We start from the raw sequence: 24,358 nt of genomic DNA, 5'->3' as shown, positions 1-24,358 counted from the left end.
CCTCCATTCTCCCCCCACAGAAGCCCAGCCCTCATCCCACCAAACTCTTCCTTTTTATCAATGGGAGGGCAAGCAAGCAGAAAGTCTCCTTTAAATTAAAAAACACCCTTCCTTTTTAATGTGGAGGAAAGCTATTTATTAGGGGGAACCAGCAACATAAACACCCCCAGAAAACCAAAAATAAAAACTCTTCCCCCTCTTTTTTCACTGGTGAGGGAAGAAAGAAGTGCTTTCCAGTTTTTTGTTTTCTTTGCCTCTTTGATTGTCTTGGCATGGGGGTCCCTCTTAGATTGATAGCAGGCTCTGCATAATTAGCTGAGCTCTAAGTGGAAAGATCAGGTGAAGCTGAAAGAGTTTGCTGGTTTGTGTGAGAGCTTATCTTCATTTCTTATTGTTAGGAGGGAGGAGGGAGAGAACACAGCCCTACTCCCAACCAGATTGGATAATACAGAATTTAAGCTATATTAATGTATCCAGGTCTGTGTCCATTGTCACTGGATATGTTGCTTATTCTGTCTAGAATTGGTCACAGGCTATGTAAAAAATTGTTGAAGTGTGGAAAAGCATGCCTGCTTTCTTGTGCAATTCCTATTTTTTTCCAATGGGCCTTGTGTTCACAAGTGGATCATGCCCATATTTTGTGACTTTGAGGACAAGTTCTTCCATTTTAAATATATCTGAAAGTAAACAGTATGCTTTCAAAAGTCCCTTTCCTGTGTACAAGATTTTTTAAATTTATGAAATAGATGTTTTAAAAAGCTACAAGAAATTTAAATACCATTCATCTTAATGTGAATGAGACCTAATAATATCAGGAAAGATAATAGTTTTGCTTCTGCCTTGTAAATAAAAATGAGCAGAAATGGCTTAAGTAATAGATAAGGCTGCAGTCTTTGTTTGTTTTTGAGGGGGGAAAAGTTACCCACTTCTAATTTTAGAGTGTCAAACCTCTCTTGATTATAAGAGACACCTGTTATACCTAAAAGAGATACTAGCCTTCAGCCTTAGTGGTAGCATGTTTGGTAATTGTTGTGGCCACAGAACTGCGGCTTCAGAGTGAAGCAGTCAGAAATAGTGTTTAATAAATCATATATGCTCTAAAGTATTATAAAATATTAACAGTTATTACTGTTTTTGTTAGGAATAGATGATGAGGGAATGTGTAAATCTGAGATTTTGATAAATGGCTGTGCTTTAAGTTTATTAAAAGGGATACATGTTTGATCACTCTAGATTTGAATTTATTTTGTTTACCTACTATCCATCTACCTCTTTTATTAAAACATTTATCACCACTCCTGACCACTTTCTACAGCATACAGAGGAAATAAAAAATTGGTGATTGGCCCAATTTTTCTTTCCGTGTTCTCTGGCACTTGTATACTATTCATTTTTCATTTCATTTTTCCTTCTGCTACTCTGCTTTGGACTTGATATTCATATTCCATTTAATCGATTTAGTGGCAACTCTGAAAACCAAGAGGGTTTCGCATTGCTCTGAAGGTCATGAGATTATAAGTCATTCTAATATTCTCCAATTATCCAGAGCCTTGGGCCTGTTGCCAAGACATTCCTATCTCCAGTTCTAAGAGGGCTTGTACTTAAGCCTGACAGCTTTGGAGTTGCTGAAGGATATCACTGCCAAGCCAGATCATAGTCAGAGGGTTGTCTAGATGCCTTGGGCCAATTTTAAGGAGGTTCCACAGAGTAGTACTAAGAATTTGAATTTGATCCAGTGAAGACCCAATGTAGTAAATGTCCTTTGGCCTTCTAGTAGGTTCTGAAGTATCTTACAGAGGATGAGTTACTTTTTTATTTAATTGAAACTTTTTTAAGGTTCAGCAAGTCAGGCTTGGGGCTTATAATATAAACTGCTGTGGTGTGAGTTGCTCCGTGGTAGAGCTCATGCTTTGCATGCAAAAAGTCCCAGTTTCAAGCCAACAAAGTAGGTGCATCCAGTTAAGTTATGCTCAGAATAGGCCCATTGAGATTAATCATGTCTACTAATTTCATTGGGTCTGAGTATGATTAACATTGGATACAACCCAAAATGCCTTTGTCTCATTCTCCAGATGTAAGCAAATTAAAATTACTTTAAATTGAATGTTTTAAAAGGCTTCTGTAAAACATTATACAAGGATTAACATTGTTGCATTCTATTGCTGTTTGCTTAATGTTGAAGTAATATGCTTTATGAATGATTGGAGAAGAAAGAAAGTTGGACAAGATACACTTCTGTAAGGAATACTTAACTGATGTACTGTCATGCTGTTTGCTAATTAATGCTTTTTGTTATTACTTTCCCTAGGTTTGTCGAGTTGCCTATGAAATCATGCAGACATTGCATCCAGATGCATCAGCCTTTTTTCATTCTTTAGATGATATCTATTATTTTGGGGGACAAAATGCTCATAACCAGATTGCCATTTATGCTCATCATCCCCGAACTGCTGATGAAATTCCTATGGAACCTGGAGATATAATTGGTGTTGCTGGAAACCACTGGGATGGTTACTCCAAAGGCGTCAATAGAAAATTAGGAAAAACAGGCTTATACCCCTCCTACAAAGTAAAAGAGAAAATTGAGACAGTCAAGTACCCCACATATCCAGAGGCTGACAAATAAAGACAAGCAGGACAGCTCGCCGTAACACTCACTTTGAAGCTATTTCAACCAACCATACTGTTGGCTTTTGTGGAATATGAATTTGCATTTTAACATACAGTTAAAATGAAAGCCTTTTATCATTCGGACTGGATATACAGCTTGGAACAATTCAACGGGCCATGGTTTGGACTTCTTTTGTTACATGCACTTGCACTCATGCACACTGATACACATTCAACAGGAAACCTGTTGTTTTATACTGTTTGTCTCTTTGAGGACATGTCCCTCCCATGAGTCATATATGAGCCTTGGGCTCAGTTCTTTGCCATTAATAGACTATAATAAGACTTTTAACACTGCTGCATTGTGTAATTTGAGTGACATGAGCATATTTTGTATGTGCAGAATTTAAAACATGGTGCCTCTCTTTGAAAGATCCAGTGACCTTTTGGAAGAGCCATGCCTAGTTCTGTCGATGGGTAAGAGTTGTACTTGCCTTTAACTGATGATGTTGTTATGACCACTGAATATGCTCCAACCAACAGATTCAAAACTCAGTCTAGACCTTTCTTTATAGGAGTTTTGTTAGCAATTTCATTGATTAGTTCATCTCATCATTAATAAAGAGTACATCCAACAATAAAATAATTGTCTGGTAGGAACTTTTGTAAAACAATGCCATGAACAGATTATTTGGCACTGTTGCTGGACATTGTCTTTGATAACAAAAAATAAATTCAAAAAAGAAGTAGCTGGAGTTATACAAGTAATTTGATTTTAAAATTTGGAAGAACCAACAAAGGTCTATCTTTCCAGATCCTTGATCTCTTTATTTGGAAAATGATCTGTGATGAAATTTGATAACATTTCGGATTTTTTCTGGTGTTCTCAATCAGCAGGAAACTGCCAGTCAAGACTGTTTATTTCTTTCTTGACCAAGTGACAAGACTGCAGCCTGTTGGCCTCTGAATAATAAAAAAAATTAAGTGAGTGCACATGCACACAAACACTCTCTCTTACCTCTCCTGTAGTATTTCTTTCCAATTGTTCTTTATGGCCACAACACAAAATCAGCCATGGGTGAAACTACTGTTGGTATAAGTCTTTGTGAAATGCTTTTGCTGTTTATTATAATTAACTCTAGTGTTGTGTGTGTGTGTGTGTGTATGCATTGAAATAGATCACTTGAGATTGAGATAGCACAAAACATTATGGCATAGAATTAATCTGAGCCTGCAAAGGAAGGGCTGTTGCTTAGGGTACAGCACACATTTTGCATACAAAAGGTCAAGGTTCAATCCCTGGTGCCTTCAGGTAGGGCTGGGTAAGACTCCTGCATGAAACCAAGGTAAGCTGCTACCAGTCTATGCCAACAATACTGAATGAGGTGGGCCAATGGTCTGATTTTGTGTACGGAAACTTCCTGTGTTGCAGGAGGTTGGGCTAGATGATCCTCTGGGTCCCTTCCAACTCTATGATTCTATGATTTTCCTGCCCAGGAATTTGTTCTCTCAAGGGTTGTTACATGTTTATATCACACTAGCCTTGTTTTTTAAATGTTTCTTGCTAGAAATTTTGTCATACTGAACAACTTGACACATTTTTTTTCCAGTGAACTGATAAGAGCTTCTAGCAGTTAATGAAATACAAAAACTTAAGCACATAAGCAAGCAATTCATTTCTGTGGGATAGTAGGAGTTGAAACATTTGAGTACTGAAATGAACATATTTGTTATAAAAATACTTATTTGTTAATGGCCAATAATCTGTCTGTTGACAGATACATGGTGTATCCATAGCCATACCTCTTTTCTTTTCAAGCTGACATAGAACCGACCTTGAAAATTTTATAGTGCTGGTAATAGTTCAGTGTCATCTATATAACCTTGTTCTTTTCTCCCTTAAATCACAATGATGTCCAGAACCTGAATATATATTTTATGTTCTTTCTTTTAAGCTGAGTTACACAAGCTGCTACTTTTCTATTCCTGGTTCTGGTTTGTGCAGTTGGCCACTGTGTAGCAACCTGCTCAGCTTCATTCCTAATAATATGAAATGGCACAATGGAATCGTAGGTCTTAACTCAAATAACTCAAGACAACTGTTGCATATGGTTAAAGCTTGGGCCAGACTTGACATTTCTGTGCAAACAGCAGGACTAATGGAAAAGGAAATAGTCAATTCTAATATATTTTCCTATGAAGATATGAATAACTTTTAACAGCAGTTGCTCCAGCGTGTTTTCATTCCAATATAAACTATTTGGCCAAGAGTATTATAGAAATACCCTGTCTTATCAGTCAGGATATTTATGAGATGTCCTTTGGTGCGGACAACATATAGTATCAGTGTAAAAGCATCAGTTTGTTTGTGTAAATATTTCTTCTGAATGGTGGTAGAAGTCTATTTTGAACATTATCTGGATGACTGCCCCCCCCCAGTTAACTAAGACAAAGAAGTTGCTACATGATCACCAGTTCAAATATCCTTGGTGATACCATAACCAACCTTTGTTATAGAGAGGCTACTCCTGAGATACTCTAACATAATATTTTAAGAGCAAATAGAAACTATGAAAAAAGCTTGCTAACTTAAAGGCTATGAGTGAATTCAGAAATGCTTGCTATTTAGTCTTAGGCCTCTTCTATATGCTACAACTTAGTGAGAGTAGCATATTTTAATGATCACAAGTATATGACAGGCATGTAGTACATACACACTCCAGGGAACTAAGCCAGTTACAGTTTCCTCCCCCCCACATTTTATGATGTATCTCCCTTGGATATTACAGCATACATTTGCTGTGCTCCTTATCTCTGCAACAAGTGAAAGGGCCTCAAATCTCTTGATCAGTTCTGGTGGCAACCAGGGCAATCCTATGCATGCCTACTGAGAAGTAAAACACACACAGTCCAGTGTGCCTTACTTCTAGGTAAATGGGCATGCAATTGCAACTTGTGTCACTTCTTTCCCATTAGGGGGGTATATCTCATTAGAGCCACTCTGGAGTATCTGACTAGGCTAGCATCCTGTTTCCCCCAGTGGCCAGCAAGATTCTTATGGGAAGCTCACAAGCAGGACCTGAGCGTAAAACCCTTTCTGCTATTGTTCGCCAGCAATCTCAGCATTTCAGCATTGTGGGGTCACTAAAAAAGAAAAGTGGTTCACACTTTATTTTCTTCAGCTGGTGCAGTCTTTCTTAAAGCACAAGTTTCCACTTCAGGTGTTCTCCAGTCACATCATGTTCACTTTGCTCTATGCCTCTACTTTCATTTTAATTTTATTTTATTGCATAGCTTCCTGCATTAGCATGTCTTGGCAGATGGTCAAATGTAACCTGTTTTCCTACTCTAAAGGAATAAATATTATCTATTCGCCAGGCCAACAAGAAGAAAAAATAAGACAGCCTTTGGTTATTCAATAGTAGTGAGAAATCTTTCTTGGCTCCATGTAATACATGCTTTGGACCTTATTGCTACTCTCCTACTGGGATAAAGTGGCAACATTTTTATATATGAATTATTTAGCTCCACTCTACTGAAAAACAGCATCTCTCTCAAAAGCTGGCAGAAAATGCATTCTGCTCAAAGAATAATTAGCTTGTAGGGAAGGCAGAGTACCTTCTGGCTTCTGTCTTATAGTCCATTTCATTAAGCTCTTCCATTTAAACGTCTTGGAAAATTGTGATAAAAGGTATACATGTTTCTAAATGTAATCAGGCTTACCACTAAAATCTTAAATGAAAAACATACTCGTAAAGGTGATCTTAGGCTTTGCATTTTGCTTCCACAGTTGAATTACTCAAATAAAGGAGACTGGGGAAACTAGTCCCCCGCCCCCATAACATTTATATCCTGCTTTTCCTCTTTCATTAAACCCAAAGTGCTGTGCATATCCAGCTAGGCATGGACCAGATCCAGACCTGCTTAGCATCAGCAAGGTAGAAGGTTCATATCATAAAGCCAAACCCTGGGACTTTGTAATTACATATAAGTTTTATATACTTTGTATCTGTTTTATAAGGTTCTCTCAAATAGGGAAATGTAGAATTGTGTGAGTTTGGATTTATTCAACTCTGTATAGTGTATGTGGCAACATAATGTTTAGAAAGGATTCAGTGAGAGTCAATGATTGCTGATCACCTTGGCGGTTACAGTCTATGTTTGTAGTTGCTATTTTGATCTGAGCTAAGAGGCTACAGAAATTCTCATTACTACCACAAGATATACAAAAGAGACATTCAACATTTCTGCTTGTAGCGCAGTTGATAACTTTTGGGTTTTATGTAGGACAACTCCTCTTAGCCATGGGACCCACTTAATCACCTTGGTCTCTTTTTCAGCCAAACTTGTCATAACAAAGATGCTCTGTGAGGATAACAAGATGAGAGTTGTGAAATACTTTGGACACTATGAAGTAGTACAGTACGGTGGCTAATAGCATGAGCTTTGAAGTCACCACTTCAGATCTCACATCAGTGATTAACCTGCAGGGTTGTCTTACAAAATCAACTGTTCCTTACCTTCAGACAGACACTTGCAATACTGGAATAATAATTAGCGTTGAGTGGCTTTGCCCTGGCTTAATATAGAATGGGCTAGTGATTGTGAACAAAAGTACAGCACACAAAGGGATTTTATTTGAATTCTCCTTCAACTGCCATCTCTCTGAGACCTCAGGGTCCTGTACCTTGTACTAGGGAGGAAGGCCTCCCCCAAAAAAATAGTTGATTGGACAGAGGTTCTCCCTACTCCCCTCTTTCTTCTGTGGTTGACTAGGAGGAATATTGCTTTTCTACCCTATTCTCCTCCTGTAGCTGGAATGATGCTACAGCACTGAGAGGTGTACTCTTCCTGACACCTGGCAGCCATAGTAACAGGTGCTCTTTGAAAATGACCTACCTGATGGCTCCTGTATGTCATTCGCAAAAGAAAGAGAAAACCAGGTAGAGAAAGAAAAAAAGCGTGGGATAGGTATCTCAATCACTGCTGCTATCTGGCTGTTGCTGTGGTGGTGAGAGGGAAGGAGAATGCCCACCCCCTCTGATTCAGATTCAAACCTCTACCTACTTGTGAGTTCTGAAGAGAGATGGTCCTGCACATTTTTAGCATAGTTAATTTTGAACTGGGGAGAACAGCTATTGTGAGTGCCTTGAAAACTTATTTCCCCTTGAGTAGTGATTTGCAGAAGTGAGTCTCTGCTGTACCTCATTCTAAAGGAAACATGAACCTTGGGTAAGTGCCTCAAACGCCTGGAATCTCGTACCACTCGGAGATTGTGGTGGCGTACAATAATAACTTTGCTAGTTCAATGGAAAAATCCTCATCTTACACTGACCATAAAAATGATGACTAAAGTATCCCTTTCAATGGCAGCATTAATGTAGTAAAGGGATGGTGTTCACCATCACATTTTGTACCCTTATGAAAGAGGCTTTGGTTATGTAACACTCAAAGGCTTCGTATCAGTTATTTGTCCTGTTCCCATCTGTATCAGCCATTCTATGTTTGTGCCTCTCAGCATTGTCAAAGGAAGCATTAATAGGAAAAGTTGTGTGGAAGGGCAGCCTGACCTGCAAATTCTGTTTGGCTTCTTAGTTTTTTATATTATATTTTGAGTGGTGTGTGTGTGAAAGAGAGAGAGAGCACAACTTTCAGAATTTGGACACAATGCCTTACAAAACTTTAGCCTTCTTAAGGTGTTCAAAATAATGCATGAGAGCTCATATTGGGACTGGATAGAAGTGGATAATTTGTCTAATTTGGTTTCTTTTAGTTTCTCATTTTTCTGGTCTTAAATTCAGGTGGCCACATTTCCACATCAGTTTGTGGGGTGGGTGGGTGTTTCCTCACAAAGAATGGTAAGGATTTTAGTGTGTATTTTTCTTAACATATACAATATTGTATGCACAGGGATGTTAGCCCCAAGGCCAATTCACACCTGCCCTTCCTCTGTAAGCCCTCAAATGCTCTCCTGGAAGGCTGACAAGGTCCTGTGTTTATAGTGAGTCTTTAGTGTGAGGGTTGAGATGAGGGGTAAATGCTCACAAAAATCTTCAAATCCTGTGTAAAGCTTGATGTTCAATGTTTGAGTCACAATTTGACATTTAGCATTCGGAGCTGTGACATACTTGACTTAAAATGAATGATAATTAGCATTTGTTTATTATTGGGACTCAATATCATATTTGGTACTTGATTGCTTATACTATTTTATGAGATAAATGACCAAAACCCAAACGAATACACAACAGTGCAACAGAGATTTGAGAGATCTCTAGCAAGACCAATGCATTCAAATTTTGAATTCAAAATCTGAATTCCTCCAAATTGTTAATTTTAGTTTTGGCACAGGGACCATATTTGTGTTCTTGGAGAGCAAATGTGAAAATTCAAGGAGTACCTGTGTGGTGAGGCAGGCCAAAAGAGGAGGATCTGTGCTGTGGGGAGAGAGGGATTTAATCCTCTGCCACACCCTTCTGTTGATGACAATACTCCCCCAAGGCTGCCATTTACCCCATTAGGAAGACCTGTGTGTGACCAATGGATCAAATAGCAAATGAATTGGGGAAAAGGATTAAACATTTGTCTCCCACTGCTGCAGTCTTGATCCTAGTTCAGTTCAGTTCAGTTCGACTTATTGTGTTTAGCGAGCAGCCATTTCACACACAATAATAAAAGAATACTGCTAATAATAGTGGTTTACATTTCTGCTCCCCCACCAATACAGAATAAACCATTTCCCATTACCCCTTTAAGTGTTACTACACAAATTTGTAAAGCCTTGGTAAGAAATCTGGATGTTCTAATAGGATATACACCTCTACAACAGACAACAAAAAGCAGGTCTTTGCAAGAGACGTCTTTCCCTAATTGGAGGTTTCCATAGTTCTGAAATCACAGATCTCAATTAACTTGCCTAGTCTGGGAAGTAAAAAATCAATAAATAAAGGACATGCTTCTTAAAAGTTATTTTTTTACTTAGTTATAAAGAACCTGTTCCTGTTTTAGTGAAAGAAATACGTGAATTGCAACATAACTGGAAATGTTGAACAATTCACACAATGGTTTAAATTTGTACTACAGCTAGCCCCTAAAATGGAAAAGATCTGATTTGTTGTTGTTTAGTCGTTTAGTCGTGTCTGACTCTTCGTGACCCCATGGACCAGAGCACGCCAGGCACTCCTGTCTTCCACTGCCTCCTGCAGTTTGGTCAAACTCATGCTGGTAGCTTCAGGAACACTATCCAACCATCTCGTCCTCTGTCGTCCCCTTCTCCTTGTGCCCTCCATCTTTCCCAACATCAGGTTCTTTTCCAGGGAGTCTTCTCTTCTCATGAGGTGGCCAAAGTATTGGAGTCTCAGCTTCAGGATCTGTCCTTCCAGTGAGCACTCAGGGCTGATTTCCTTCAGAATGGATAGGTTTGATCTTGCAGTCTATGGGACTCTCAAGAGTCTCCTCCAGCACCATACTTCAAAAGCATCAATTCTTCAGCAATCAGCCTTCTTTATGGTCCAGCTCTCACTACTTGCTGGTGGTCACAACAGAAGCTTGCCTTTTGCCCTTTAGAAAGCTGAGTCTTCTGCAGCTTTTCGTGCCCCTTCGGGAGGAAGAGACTGTTCTAGAAAACAAATCTAAATGACTCTTGAGCTTGTATTCCTTGCTTGGTGTTTCTTTGGACCCTGGGCATTGTCCCAAGTGCACACACTGATGGGTAACACCCCTTTCCAGAGGGATCCAGCAGAGAAGGCCACAGAAAAGGAGAAGACAGTGCCTAAATTTGCTATAGGCATAGCGGGATAGAATAAGAGTGGCTTCCAGGCCAGGAACCTCTTAGTAGTAGATGTGGGCTTTGAAGGGAGGAAGTGTCTGTGACTTGATGGCACAGGTCAGTGGTAAGAATACATACCTTGCATGCAAAAAGGCAATGGTTCGATCCCTGGTACCTCCAATTGAGAGACAGTTGAGAAGTAGGTGATGGGGAAGGGTTCTGCCTGAGATCCTAGATAGCCATTGGCCCACCCAGAAAGCAGGTAATACTGGTCATGATGAACCTCTCATTCCGTGTAAGGCAGCGTTGTACGCAAAGACTAGAAGAGAGAGATTTTCCATGCACAGGCAGTTGGGATATGGTAGGCAAATCATAGAATCATAGAGTTGGAATAGACCACAAGGGCCATCGAGTCCAACCCCCTGCCAAACAGGAAACACCATCAGAGCACTCCTGACATATGGTTGTCAAGCCTCTGCTTAAAGACCTCCAAAGTAGGAGACTCCACCACACTCCTTGGCAGCAAATTCCACTGTCAAACAGCTCTTACTGTCAGGAAGTTCTTCCTAATGTTTAGGTGGAATCTTTCTTGTAGTTTGGATCCATTGCTCCGTGTCCGCTTCTCTGGAGCAGCAGAAAACAACCTTTCTCCCTCCTCTATATGACATCCTTTTATATATTTGAACATGGCTATCATATCACCCCTTAACCTCCTCTTCTCCAGGCTAAACATGCCCAGCTCCCTTAGCCGTTCCTCATAAGGCATCGTTTCCAGGCCTTTGACCATTTTGGTTGCCGCCCTCTGGACACGTTCCAATTTGTCAGTGTCCTTCTTGAACTGTGGTGCCCAGAACTGGACACAGTACTCCAGGTGAGGTCTGACTAGAGCAGAATACAGTGGCACTATTACTTCCCTTGATCTAGATGCTATACTCCTATTGATGCAGCCCAGAATTGCATTGGCTTTTTTAGCTGCCGCGTCACACTGTTGGCTCATGTCAAGTTTGTGGTCAACCAAGACTCCTAGATCCTTTTCACATGTACTGCTCTCAAGCCAGGTGTCACCCATCTTGTATTTGTGCCTCTCATTTTCTTTGCCCAAGTGCAATACTTTACATTCCCCCCTGTTAAAGTTCATTTTGTTTGTTTTGGCCCAGTTCTCTAATCTGTCAAGGTTGTTTTGAAGTGTGATCCTGTCCTCTGGGGTGTTAGCCACCCCTCCCAGTTTGGTGTCATCTGCAAATTTGATCAGGATGCCCTTGAGTCCATCATCCAAGTCGTTGATAAAGATGTTGAATAAGACCGGGCCCAAGACAGAACCCTGTGGCACCCCACTAGTCACTCTTCTCCAGGATGAAGAGGAACCATTGATGAGCACCCTTTGGGTTCGGTCAGTCAGCCAGTTACAAATCCACTGAGTGGTAGCATAGTCAAGACCGCATTTTACCAGCTTCTTTACAAGAATATCATGGGGCACCTTGTCAAATGCCTTGCTGAAATCAAGGTAGGCTACATCCACTGCGTTCCCTTCATCTACCAGGCTTGTAATTCTGTCAAAAAACGAGATCAGGTTAGTCTGACATGACTTATTTTTCAGAAATCCATGCTGACTATTGGTGATCACAGCATTCCTTTCTAGGTGCTCACAGACTGTTTGCTTAATGATCTGCTCCAGAACCTTCCCTGGTATTGATGTCAGACTGACTGGGCGATAATTATTTGGGTCCTCTCCTTTCCCCTTTTTGAAAATAGGGACAACATTTGCCCTCCTCCAGTCTGCCGGGACTTCGCCTGTTCTCCAGGAATTCTCAAAGATGACTGCCAGTGGTTCTGAGATCACATCTGCCAGTTCTTTTGCCATCTCTTGGATGCAGTTCATCTGGCCCTGGAGACTCGACTACATCTAAACTAGCCAGGTATCCTTAGCTATTCTGAGCTGTGTTTCCTCTGCTGAATCATTTGCTCCAAATTCTTCAGGTCGGGCATTGTTTTCTTTATCGGAGAAGACTGAGGCAAAGAAGGCATTGAGGAGTTCAGCCCTTTCTGTGTCCCCTGTTTGCATTTCACCATCTTCTCCTCTGAGTGACTGTTTCTTTGTTCTTCCCTTTGCTACGGACATACCCATAAAATACCCATATGCTACGGACATACTGTTTCTTTGTTCTTCCCTTTGCTACGGACATACCCATAAAAGCCTTTTTTGTTGCTTTTAACCTCTCTAGCAAGCCTGAGTTCATTCTGTGCTTTAGCTTTTCTGACTTTGTGTCTACATGTGCTGGCTATTTGTTTGAATTCCTCTTTGGTGGTTTCCCCCCTTTTCCATTTTTTGTACACATCCTTTTTTAATCTTAACTCAGTTAAAAGTTCTTTAGATAGCCACCCTGGCTTCTTTAGGCACCTTCCATGTTTCTGTCTCATTGGTATTGCCTGAAGCTGTGCTTTTACTATCTCCCTCTTAACAAACTCCCAGCCATCATGAACTCCCTTTCCTTTTAGTATTACTGTCCATGGGATCTCACCCAGCACTTCCCTAAGTTTTATGAAGTCAGCTTTCTTAAAGTCAAGAAATTGAGTCCTAGTATGCTTGGCTGCTCCTTTCCGCTGTATAGTAAACTTCAGAAGAGCATGATCACTCGCGCCTAATGATCCTTCCACTTCTACCCCACTAACCAGGTCATCAACATTGGTTAGGACCAGATCTAAAATGGCTGTTCCTTTAGTTGCTTCTCCCACTTTCTGGACAATGAAGTTGTCTGCAAGGCCAGTGAGGAATCTGTTTGACCTTATGCTCTTGGCTGAGTTTGACATCCAACAAATATCCGGGTAATTGAAGTCCCCCATTACTACTATCTCCCTTCCTTTTGCATGCTTGGCCATCTGTTCCAGGAAGGCATCATCTATGTCCTCCGTTTGGCTTGGGGATCTATAGTAAACTCCCACAATGAGGTCTCTGTTATTCTTCTCTCCCTTAATTTTGACCCAAATGCTCTCACTTTGGCTTTGAGGTTCTAAATCCTCTGTACTTACTGATTAATCTCACAACGGTTTAAACAAGCATCAATCTAAACTATATATAATAAAACAATGGAGACAAACCACATTGCAAAGTGCCTTTTGAAAGCTCAGTGTCTTCACTCCTCAAGGCAAGATGGTTCTTGAGGAGCCCTCTGGTGGCAGTTGAAGAGAGGCTGTGTTTTCTGCTGTTTGCTATTGTTAAATAATAGGGCCCTTGTCATATCATCTTAGATCTGAATGTTTTCTAAAGGTTAGCATGGCTGGCAGTTTGAAATGTTACATTCCTGCAATTCAAATCAGAGAAAATCTCCCTCCTCCTCTTCCAGATTTTTATGACAACAATCATCAGTGTTCATTTTGGTTGTCTCAAAGTCCTACTTAGAGTAAACCCATTGAATTTAATGAGCATTCGTGTCAGTGGGTCTTCTCTGAGTATGGCTAACTTTGATTCAACTCCTTGGCAAGACCTTCCTTTCAAGCATACTTTTGCATAAAAAAAGAAAGATAAGTGCTGCACACAAAGATCATTATGGAATGTGGATGTTTCTTTGGGCTCTGAGAAATCTTTCTGAATATGTTTCACTTCTGGAACATTATTCCACAATGTACAAAACATGAGACCATGTATTTCTTTGTCATGAAATGGTGATAGCAAGATGTGTTCTGATACATTGTTCTGAGGATATATTAAGCCATAAATTTAATAAGGTCATCATAAATGTGACTAGCATTTCCCATCTTCAGATCTGTGTCTTGCTAACTCAATGGTTAGCTTACTAATGTTAGATCATTGCTGACGTAATATCGCCTCAGGAAAATGAACTTTTCACTATATGATGACTTAATTCCAATTAACCAACGCATTGAGTGTACTGTGGATGATTTTGAAGGGTAGTGTTTATAAAACATTGATCTGTCTTCAAGGCAAGTCTCATGCTCTTTATACTGAGAATGACCCACAGCCATTGCTGTCAGTTTTCAGCAAAAAGGCCTCCCCCTCCCTGCCCCACCCCCCAGGTCAAGATGCATGGAAACCCAAGGCCACTAAAGTTATTTTGGCACCTGAGAGGGAAAGTCACCCAAGCTCATCTTCCTGGAAGTAAAAATACAACAACAATTAATGAAATAATTCAATTAATGAAAGAACAATTTGACAGGGAAGTGGCTGCCTCAGACAGTTGATTTTAGGTGTCATAAAACAACAGCAAAATGTTCGGTTTTTTCTGTTGTTTTAGGACACCCAAAATCAACTGCCTGAGGTAGCCATTTTCCTGTCAAACCATAGGGTGAGCCATGGCCTTTGCTTCAAAGAAGTAGACATGGAAGACGTGATTGGCCATCTCACATTATTTCTAGTACATAAGAGAGACAGACAGAGACAGGCTGCGTTTGGATAACCCATTATGGCAGAAGGAATGGCTTACCATGAACGAGGAATGTGTTGGTGCTCCTCTTGCACTTCTTCCTTACTGCAACCTTCACATGTTTGCTGCTTATAGATGTGATATGAATTGTGTGAAATGAATTAATGCACAGCTTAAAAAGATTAAATAGCAGCGGGAGAATCCCCTGGAAAGTACTAGAAGCAGGGTGCATAAGGAAAGGTATTAACCGTGGCGGCAAAACTCCCATTGCCATCTGGAGGAATCTTCTGTCCCAGAAGTAAGTGTGGTTACAATAGGTGCAGGGGGTTAACTTCACCTTCCCATATGCAGTAGTCCCAATCCTACTTCAATTCATCAGCAGACACTATATTGTTCAAAAGTGCACATTAATTGTCTTCCTGCAGCTAACGTCATGCCTTGTCTGGCTGTTAAGAAATGCTTTGCAGCACCAGCCTTCAATCTAGATCAGAGATGTTGGTTTTAGAGGTTAATCTATTTCAGCCAAGAAGACAAGGATTCCTGAGGCACCGTGCAGGCAAAAGTCACACCATAGGCAAATCTGGAACATTTTGTTTACCTTTCAGTGATTTAAATGGGAGAGGGTTAAGGATCTTTATGATTCTTCCATTAAAAACCAATGAGGCTTAAAAGTGTTTGGCTGTAGTCCAGCACAGAATCAAGCATGGTTTAGCCCACAGATTTCAGTAGGCTTTACAGTGCAATTCTAACAATACTTACTCAGAAGTAAACCCCTCTAAGTTTAATGGGAGCTTACACTTTAGTAAGTGGGTTAAGGTTGGCATTTTTTAGCATGCTGTGCTACAATTGTGGCTTCGCCCCCTTTGGTTGGATTGTGTTCAGTTGGTTAGAGTGTGGTGCTGATGACGTCAAGGTTGCAGGTTCGATCCCTGTATGGGGCAGCTGCATTTCAGGGGGCTGGACTAGACGATCCTTAGGGTCCCTTCTACAATTCTATGATTCTAAAATTTTAGTGTGATAATCTGTCAATAGGTGCTTGGTCTTAAGGTACTTCAGGGGCTGCTCCAGATGATCTTTTTGCTGATCATCCTGATTTGCTTGCAGAAAGCTTGTGCAGAGGTAATACCATGCCTACACATTAACGAGGATTTCTGTTCTGATTTGTTTGCATGGAGGTTATAGTCTTCCCATCAATCTTATCCTACAGCCTAACAATAAAAAGCATCCCTTTTTTCATTAAAGTGAACTTGCTGCCCCAGAGTGCTTTAATCAACTATAATCGCACAAACCTAAATTTTCGACCGAATCCTATCTGCAAAAAGGTGAGAGGCTGGAGGAGACCCAGAACTCTACTTCAGAAGTCCTGGTAAGAACAGAGGTAGATCAGCAGTGAGTGCTTGGAGCCACATTTCACCTTTCACATTCTCTAATCTAAACACAGATGCTAATTCTGTGGTCGATCCCATGCTTATCATTACAAGAACAATACAAATAATGGTGAACTGCCTTTAGCAGTTTGTGAACAATTGGAGATGAGTTACTGGGGAATAAAGCAGCCAAATCTGACAACTACTTAAGCAAAGCTGTTGAATTGCTTCCATGAATTAGCCATATAAATTGCTGCTTCAGTGATTCACCTGTCCCAAATTAACCCTAAAACAAAAGTGTATCTGTCTATATCCACTTACCAATATGGTGTTCTGACTGCTAACAGGGAGCCATTCATACAGTAAACACATTCATAAGCAAAATTATGCCCCGTATGGCAATTTTGTTTATAAACTTCCAGGCTCACAAAGAACTTAAGTAATACATTGCATTCAGCAGGGGCTGGCAATTGGTAACTCACAGCTGAATAGATTAAATGCTAATCCCTTTCAATAGCTAGCGACTATATTATGCACAGCATACAAATGAATGAATATGGTTAACACACTTTATTAACAATAGCATAGCCCAAAGATTTGGGGGAGAATCTCAAAAAATGTCCCCCCCCCAACTTGATACTAATTTTGTTTGCAATTTCTTTTTGTAAGAAGAATCAAAGTGTCCTCCCATTTTCTCCATCCTTCTACATTTCCGAGTTTTATTCTAAACTCTTTGCTAAAGCTGATGGACTGACATTTTTGAGGAACAATTCATCACCTGCCATAAATACCTGATTGGCTTGGGGTTGTGTTGAAGTTTTGATGTGGGCCAACCAGAGAATGCTGGTTATGGTGCAGCATAGCAACGTAATATGTAGTTAGTTAGTTGTATCCCACCTTTTAGCCAGGGAGCTCAAAGTGGCATGCATGGCATCCCCATTTTATCCATGCAATAACTGTATGAGGTACTCCTCATGCTCCCTTATGGCTGCTGCTGGAGCCAGTCACCCCAATGCTACTTCCAGAGACAGATGCAGGCAGAAACTGCAGATCCATTCCAGCTTTTTTCTTCTGCCTGCCTCTCCCTCCGTCTCATAGCTCTCTCTTTGTCTGAACTCTGATCTGGCTGGCTGGCTGCAGAGGGGTGGTGGGAGGCACCAGCTGGGGAACCCCCAAGGGAGGAAGGCTCAGAACTTGGGGATTGGTGGTGGGATGATGATGAGTGGTCAGAAAGAGAAGAGAGAGCAGCCTGGGAGGAGGAGGTGTCAGAAGCTGGAGAGGTAATAGGGTTTAGTGAGCAGGAAGAGACTATGGCAAAGGCCTGGACTATGCAGAATTAAACTAACAGGAAGGATTCGAAACCTGTGGGACCAGAGATTCTCAGAAGACTGGAGTAAATTTACGGACTATTTGAAAAGTAATTGTGATGGACAGATTACGCTAGTAGGTTTTTAAGAAGTTTTGTGAGGTGAATTATTTGAAATATTGCAAAAAAGACAATGAGGAGAATTATTAGTTAAAGATAATTAAAGGTAATAGGAAATTAAGAAATTCATAATAAGGAATAAGAATGGAAAATCATTAGAAACTAAGTGGTTTCCAGCTGTAATGCTTTAGGAGACATAAAAAAAAGATCCACAAATGGGTAAAAGTTTAATGGTAAGGATTTGCTGAACTAACAAACTGAATTGGAATACAGGGAGGGGAGGTGTGAGGAGGTCTGAGGAAATAAGTGTATGGAAGTTATGTTATTGAAAATTAATGTGTGTTTTTAATTGTTTTTTTATTTTGTATGTTTATTTTTCATTTTTTGCTATATTTTAAAAACTTTCAATAAATATCTTTTTTTTAAAAAAAGAAAGAATGGAAAATCATCAGAGGCATTGACAGAAGTCCAAAAAGTATTGTATAAGATGTGAAGTTCTGTTGGATGAATGTTAATTAATATGTTAAAAAGTAATAAAAAATGAATTATTATTTTTTTAAAGAGTCTATGGCAAAGACCAGTCCAGAATCAGAGGTAGAAGCAAAGGCTGGAAAGAAGGAGGGCTCAGTGGCAGAAATGAATCAGGCTGCTAAAGAAGCCAGGGTGTCTCCCCCTTCTGCTGCAACCAGCTCCTCTCCCCTCTTGGTCTCCCAGAACCTGCAGAGGTATGAAGAGAGCAGAGCAAAGACAGACAAGGCGAGGAAGTCTCAATGGCAGGTCCCAGGGGAACAGGAGACTTAGGGAGTTGTAAAAAGGTGAGGACCTTCAGTCCTCACAACTTCCTCATTGGGGCAAGACCTACTGGGAAGAGTTGCTGTGCTCACTAGCCCTGTTTTGTTTCTTTAAATCAATTTGACTTCATGGATGCCTCGTGAGATATTGCAGACCTGCTCTTGCCTCCTGCCTTGACATCGGCTCACCACCTTTGGTGAAGATCTGTACCGGTGAGGGGCTGCTTTTGTAGCATGGAAGCAGGGAGGAGGAGTCCAGTCCTCAGCCCTCCAGATCTGCCCTGCATCTGGTCAGCTTGGCACAGGCCTTTCTCTCTGCATGGCTGCTTTTGTGGTTGTTTTGTTAGCTTTTTGCCTCTTTGCCTCTTCCTTGTCCTTATTTGTTTGTCTTATCATTCCCTCCACTTCTTCCTTTGTTGAAATAAATAAATAAATTCCCTGAATGCACATTGTAATGAAATGTGCAGCACATGCCTGTGATAGAAATGGCTACTTGGACCACTTTTTTTGTCTCTAATGTCTGAACAAACCTTAATCATGAAATAAAACAAAGTAAAAGACCCACCGCAATGCCAGGCATGTACCCTCCATCTCCAAGATATCCTTTGCTAGCAACAATTAGAACGCCAACTTTCAACTTCCTTCTAAAATTTGGACCAGTGATAAACTGAAAAGAGGCTATTAAAGGCCATATTCAAGGGTGAGACTTGAAGGGAACAGGAGAACAATCTCTTTACATAGCTATATCATGTATTCTCATTGATGTTTCAACTAGAAGATCCTCACAGGGCAAAGCCTTGGAGACACTGGCAACAGAAAGACTTATATGTGCAAGAAAAACACTGAATAAGAATGAATCTTTAAATTCAAGTGTGGCTGGAGCTTCATCTTTGTGTGTGTGTATAATTACAATCACTTTCAGGGAGGCATGCTAATTTACTTTAGAGGAGTGAGTTTCCTACTTTTGATGCTTCCTATATCTTGCATGGCTATACAGCATGCAGCTATGGCTTTCTGGATCCTTGTCCCCTGGGCATATTGAACCTAATTATTTCCAAAACATGAGTGTTCAGTAGAGTGTGGAGAGCGCATCACTGCCATAAAAGACAAACAATTATCGACACCTGATGCACAGTTATACTCCCTGATCTACTCAGCCTCTTGGTCTATCCCAAAGTCAATGGGAAATTGCCAAAGATGCGGCAGGCGAAGTAGCAAAAGGCTTCATGTCATTTCCATTAGGGTGCATTTGAGAATACCACTTCTAATGGATGTGCATTGCAAAGTGCTCGTGTCAGTTTGTCTTTGACCTTGCCTAATGCACTGGAAATACCTTGCGTGTATATAACTTTTAAGTCTATTTGTTGCTTCTTTTCTCTTTTACACTTGAGTGTTTTTCCAACCCTGCCCATACCTGAGCACTTCACTGATCATAGCTGACAAAATATTGTACCATGAGTACTGTGTGTCATAGGCGCCGACTCCATGGGGCCTGAGGGGGCCCGAGCCCCCTCAAAAATTCGTTTGGGGGGGCTCTGCCCCCCCAATAATCTCGGGCGCCCCTCCAGCAGAGCGCCACCGCCGCCCCTCCCCCAGCCCAAAATGCACAGGGTCGGGCTGCATGCCTCCTGCCCTCCCTCCCGAGCAAAAGCTCCACCCAATTTCCTTCGGAGCTGATTAATAGGCGCAGCACGCTCTCCCCTATTCGCTCATGAGGAGGCGACGCCACTTTATCTGCATATTCATGAGCTTATTTATTATTCATGAGCTTTCGTGGGCTCCCCCAATATTTTTTATAAGTCGGCGCCCCTGCTGTGTGTGTCTCTGTGTCAAAGAAGCCTTTAAGTAATCGGTTCTCCACTTCTTCAATTCTTTTGATAATCTCTATCTTCTGATTTTAGTTCTGACTCCAACACATTAATTGGGATGGTACAATCCTTTTCTCAGTTTCCTGCCTCCCTGTTCTTTCCTTTTGCCATCTTCTGCTTCTGGTGAGTGTGTGTGTGTATCCCTTTCAACAGGGCGAAAAACAGCTGAGCCAACATTTAACAGAAGACTTTTTTTCTGAGAAAATGTCTGAGGTTTTTCTCCTTTTTCCCCTTCCTGCTAGAAAAAGAGTGTAGAATTGTCTCCAAATATTCTCCACATGGCAATAAATATATAATTTTCTCTGAAGAATTCATGACGTTTTGCCTGAGGGCTTGAAATACCTGTGCGTAATACCTGTTCTAAGCCTTCGTATGTTGCTGTTTTGTACTATGATGTAGCTTTATAGTATTTAAAGAGCAGCCTCAGATCATCTCCCCTTCTAGAGCAACAGGGAGGTGGACAGGGGCCTCTCAACAAGTTTCATTGCCCTGGTTGACAATCACAGGAATGGAATGGGTCTTATTGCACAATGCTCTGGCCACAACAGCTGCCCATCAGGCAATGTGTGATTCTTTATGACTAGAATGCTATCATGGTACAGTATCTAACCATATGCTGGATTCTTTGATAACATGCCCTGTTGACTGCTGGGCCCAAGAAGCTGCAATGCATTTTTCGCAAGGAACAGCTGGTGGCACACTCAAAGCGGAGGGCCCTCTGAGAATACAGCCTCATATAACCCAAATGCTCAAGTCTAATTAATGCACGAAGGGGTTAATGCCATAGAGTAAGCTGTCCTGCCAGACTTAGCTAGGTCACTCCCCTTCTCCTTAGGAGGAAGGTGGTCTAGTCCTGTTGTTCCCTCAGTCCACCATGTGAACTCCGGTGTGTGAAGAGGTCTCAGCTGGTTGCTCCAGGCTCAGACTGCATGGCCTTTTTACAAAGTCATCATTATGTTCCTATAATAAATAATTAGGAACTTTCACCACTTGGGAACTAACCTAAGTTTTGCTGCCTGTGTTTTCTGAATGCCGTATGGAAAAGCACATGAATCTGACCTTCAAAGATCTTGTAAGTAAACCATTTTAAACTTTCCAAATGTGTGGTGCTTTGCTATGCTAGAGGGAGTGAGAAGCTTTGGCAGGAACTTAGAAGAGCATCTTTTAAAGGTCTAACAGCCTATATTTCCATGCTTTACTTTGCTGCATGTTTTGTGATTTTAAATCTCTGCTGGGGTTCTCCTACTAAAGAGTACCTGCCCCAAACCTGGAGCTTGGCATCCAAGAATTCTCCTTTTTATATACCTGTTTCCAACCAACAAATACCTTGTCCAAAGACTCTCTAAACCTGGAGCTGGCATTGCAGCACTCTATCAGTTTCATCATCTTGCTTCCGTGTGGCAGGCAAGAGTTACTACTATGGTCTAGAAAATAGCTGCCTTGTGGTGATGTCCATGCTTATAAGCCAAGCCTTGGTATGCGTTCAGATTTCCTACTTCTATATGTCATGTGTTAAAAATAAATAAATAATCAAGACAGCTGTAGAAACTAGCTGGCTACTTTTGCTTTGCATTAATGTCTCTAATTGTGATGTGCTAATGAAGCTACTCTTCTCAGGAAAAGTGCTGAGATAACACTAAGATTGCTCGGCACCCAAAGCCAGTGAGCAGAGGGTAATAAAATGTTATTTCATGCTCAAGAGTTGTGGAACCTGCTGAAGGGTACCTGCTGAATAGCCTGGGACAGCTGGGAGTTGGAACCCAACAGCACCTGGAAGGCTACAGGATCCCTGCACCTTTTCTGTTAGCAAGCCTGTAGTTTTAACAGACAGTGAAGGTGCTGACAGGGTGGTTTATTTTGTGTTAGTGCAAACTCTGCATAACAAAGGAAATTCTTTGGGGAAGGAGAGATGGGCAAATTAGGTAGCTGGCAGATGGTTTCTTCATGTACCCCAGATTGCGATATCAAAGCATTAGAAGCTGCTTTTTCAGCCTTGGTGTTGGGAACTAATTGTTTCATTATGCATATCACCGGAATAGAAGAGGGACCCATAGGTCTTGCCCTAAGGCTGGTGACGGTAGCACACGTTGCAAGATCCTTGCTTTTTGCTTCACAGCCGGCCTCATAAGGCGGTGCTTAGAGATACTTTGCCGCCCATTTGCATTTCCTGAAGGGTTTGCAGCCAGCTTCTTCCAAGCTTGCATTTTATTATTGATGCATAAATTATCCCTCCAGCTTGATTAGGCTGCCTAAAAACTAATGATATGAAACCTACAATGATCTGCTGGGAATAGCCTTTGCAATTCAATATCTCCTTCAAGATTGTCAGGTGAAGGGTGAGGCTGACCAACTGGCTCCCCTTGTGTGCCATTAATGTCTTCAAATTCTTCTGGATGAAGGTTAGTCCTCCCTGGGAGTTACAGACATCACTGAACACATTGGGACTTATTACAAGGGCATAGAACGGCCCTGTGTATGTATCTACACCAGTGATGGAGTTCTGTTATTCCATAGTAGATGATTGGACTATTCTGGGACACAGGTCCAAACAGATCCCAGACTACTTCTCCATGTTCACGGAATAAGCATTTCTGGAAGATGAATGATTTGAGATGTTCTTGGAATACAACTCTTATCATCCCTGCCCAACTGTCTTGGGCTGACTGGAGTCCAGGAACATCTGGAGGACTACAGCTTCTGTATCCTTGCTCCAGAGCCAGGTTGATATGAAGCACAAACCTACTCATGTTCACTCAGATGCAAGTCCTGCTGTGTTCAGTTGGGCAGGCTCCCAAGTAAGTGTGCATAACACTGCAGCTTTAATCTCATTGCTGCTGTGCGTATCTATTCACCCAGTGGACCCTTTGGTGATCTAACCATGTCAGTACAAGCCATTGCAATGTAGCTGGGGAGAGTTGGGCCTTGTAGAAACACCAGTTGTATTTCCTCTCTTCTCTCTGCACCCCACCCTTTTCTGCTCTACAGCAAAGTTAGACATCAGAAACAATAATTACTACAAGAGGAAGCAGCATGGGGTTGACATTTGCTCTCCAGCAGGATTATTTTGGCATTTGTTCTGTGCCTACAAGAAATGATAAGCTTACCTGCAGAGAAAACTGAAAAAGTATATTTTTCGCTCTATAACACGCACCTGACCATAACACGCACGTAGTTTTTAGAGGAGGAAAACAAGAAAAAAATATTCTAAACAAAACAGTGGATGTATGATTTTTGTGGTTCATGCTGTGGCCACAGACATGTGATCTGACGGTGAGTTTGGGGTAGCCCAATGCAAAAATCCTGAGGATCCATGTGGGTCCATGCTTTGTAACCACGTTTTTGCCCCATTGCGGCCCCATGAAACAGTGGGTGCGTGTGTGTTTTTTGTGCAGGCTGTAGCCATGGACATGCTATGTGATCTGATGGTGAATTTGGGGTGACCCAGTGCAAAAATCCTGAGGATCCATGTGGATCCGTGCTTTGTAACCATGTTTTAAGTGGGGAGGGAAGGAAAAGCACTCAAGGGACAAGGAGCACACGTGGGGGGGTGTGGAGAAGGGTGCTGCTAATAATGCAGGAGAGGCTCCTCTCCGGCTTTGCTCCTTTAGAACAAGCAGGCTCTGCATCTCTCCCTCCTCCCCAGCAAGGAAACCACGATAGTAACCACTCTGAGACAAATCAAGAAAAAGTGCGACCAACACTCTCCCCCAACAAGCACAGTGAGGTCAACACACACACACACACACACACACACAGAGAGAGAGAGAGAGAGAGAGAGAACTGGCCCTAAAGTTGCAGGGCGCTGGAAGTCGCAGGGGCGCTGGGGGAGTGAATGGGAAGCAAGAGAAGGAGAACGATCCCTCACACACACACAGACACACAGAGTGTCAATTCTAAAGTCGCAGGGGCGCTGGGGGAGTGAATGGGAAGCAAGAGGAAAAGGAGCCCTCACACACAGAGAGACACACAGTGTGGATTCTAAAGTCGCAGGAAGAGTGAATGGGAAGCAAATCACACACAGAGAGACACACAGAGTGTGGATTCTAACATGGGGAGAGTGAAGGGGAAGCAAGAGGAGAAGCAGCCCTCACGCACACACAGACACACAGAGTGTGGATTCTAACGTGGGGAGAGTGAAGGGGAAGCAAG

General features: G+C 41.6%; 1 protein-coding gene across 2 annotated transcripts in view; it reads left to right on the top strand.

Moving 5' to 3' along the window:
* The window catches only part of FUT8 (fucosyltransferase 8), a 94,987-nt gene extending 91,628 nt beyond the window's left edge, over positions 1 to 3,359 (top strand). For both annotated transcript variants that reach the window (XM_081164987.1, XM_081164988.1), the window contains one exon: positions 2,309 to 3,359. In XM_081164987.1, the coding sequence (XP_081021113.1) occupies positions 2,309 to 2,626 (318 nt within the window). In that variant the 3' untranslated portion in view covers positions 2,627 to 3,359. The remainder of the gene's footprint in view (positions 1 to 2,308) is intronic.
* Positions 3,360 to 24,358: the final 20,999 nt, after the last annotated feature.

Source organism: Podarcis bocagei (genome assembly GCF_964188305.1).
Source record: "Podarcis bocagei genome assembly, chromosome: 1".
NCBI classification, from domain to species: domain Eukaryota; kingdom Metazoa; phylum Chordata; class Lepidosauria; order Squamata; family Lacertidae; genus Podarcis; species Podarcis bocagei.
The sequence above is the reverse complement of the archived record's forward strand: the minus strand, read 5'-3'. Positions and strand labels throughout refer to the sequence as shown.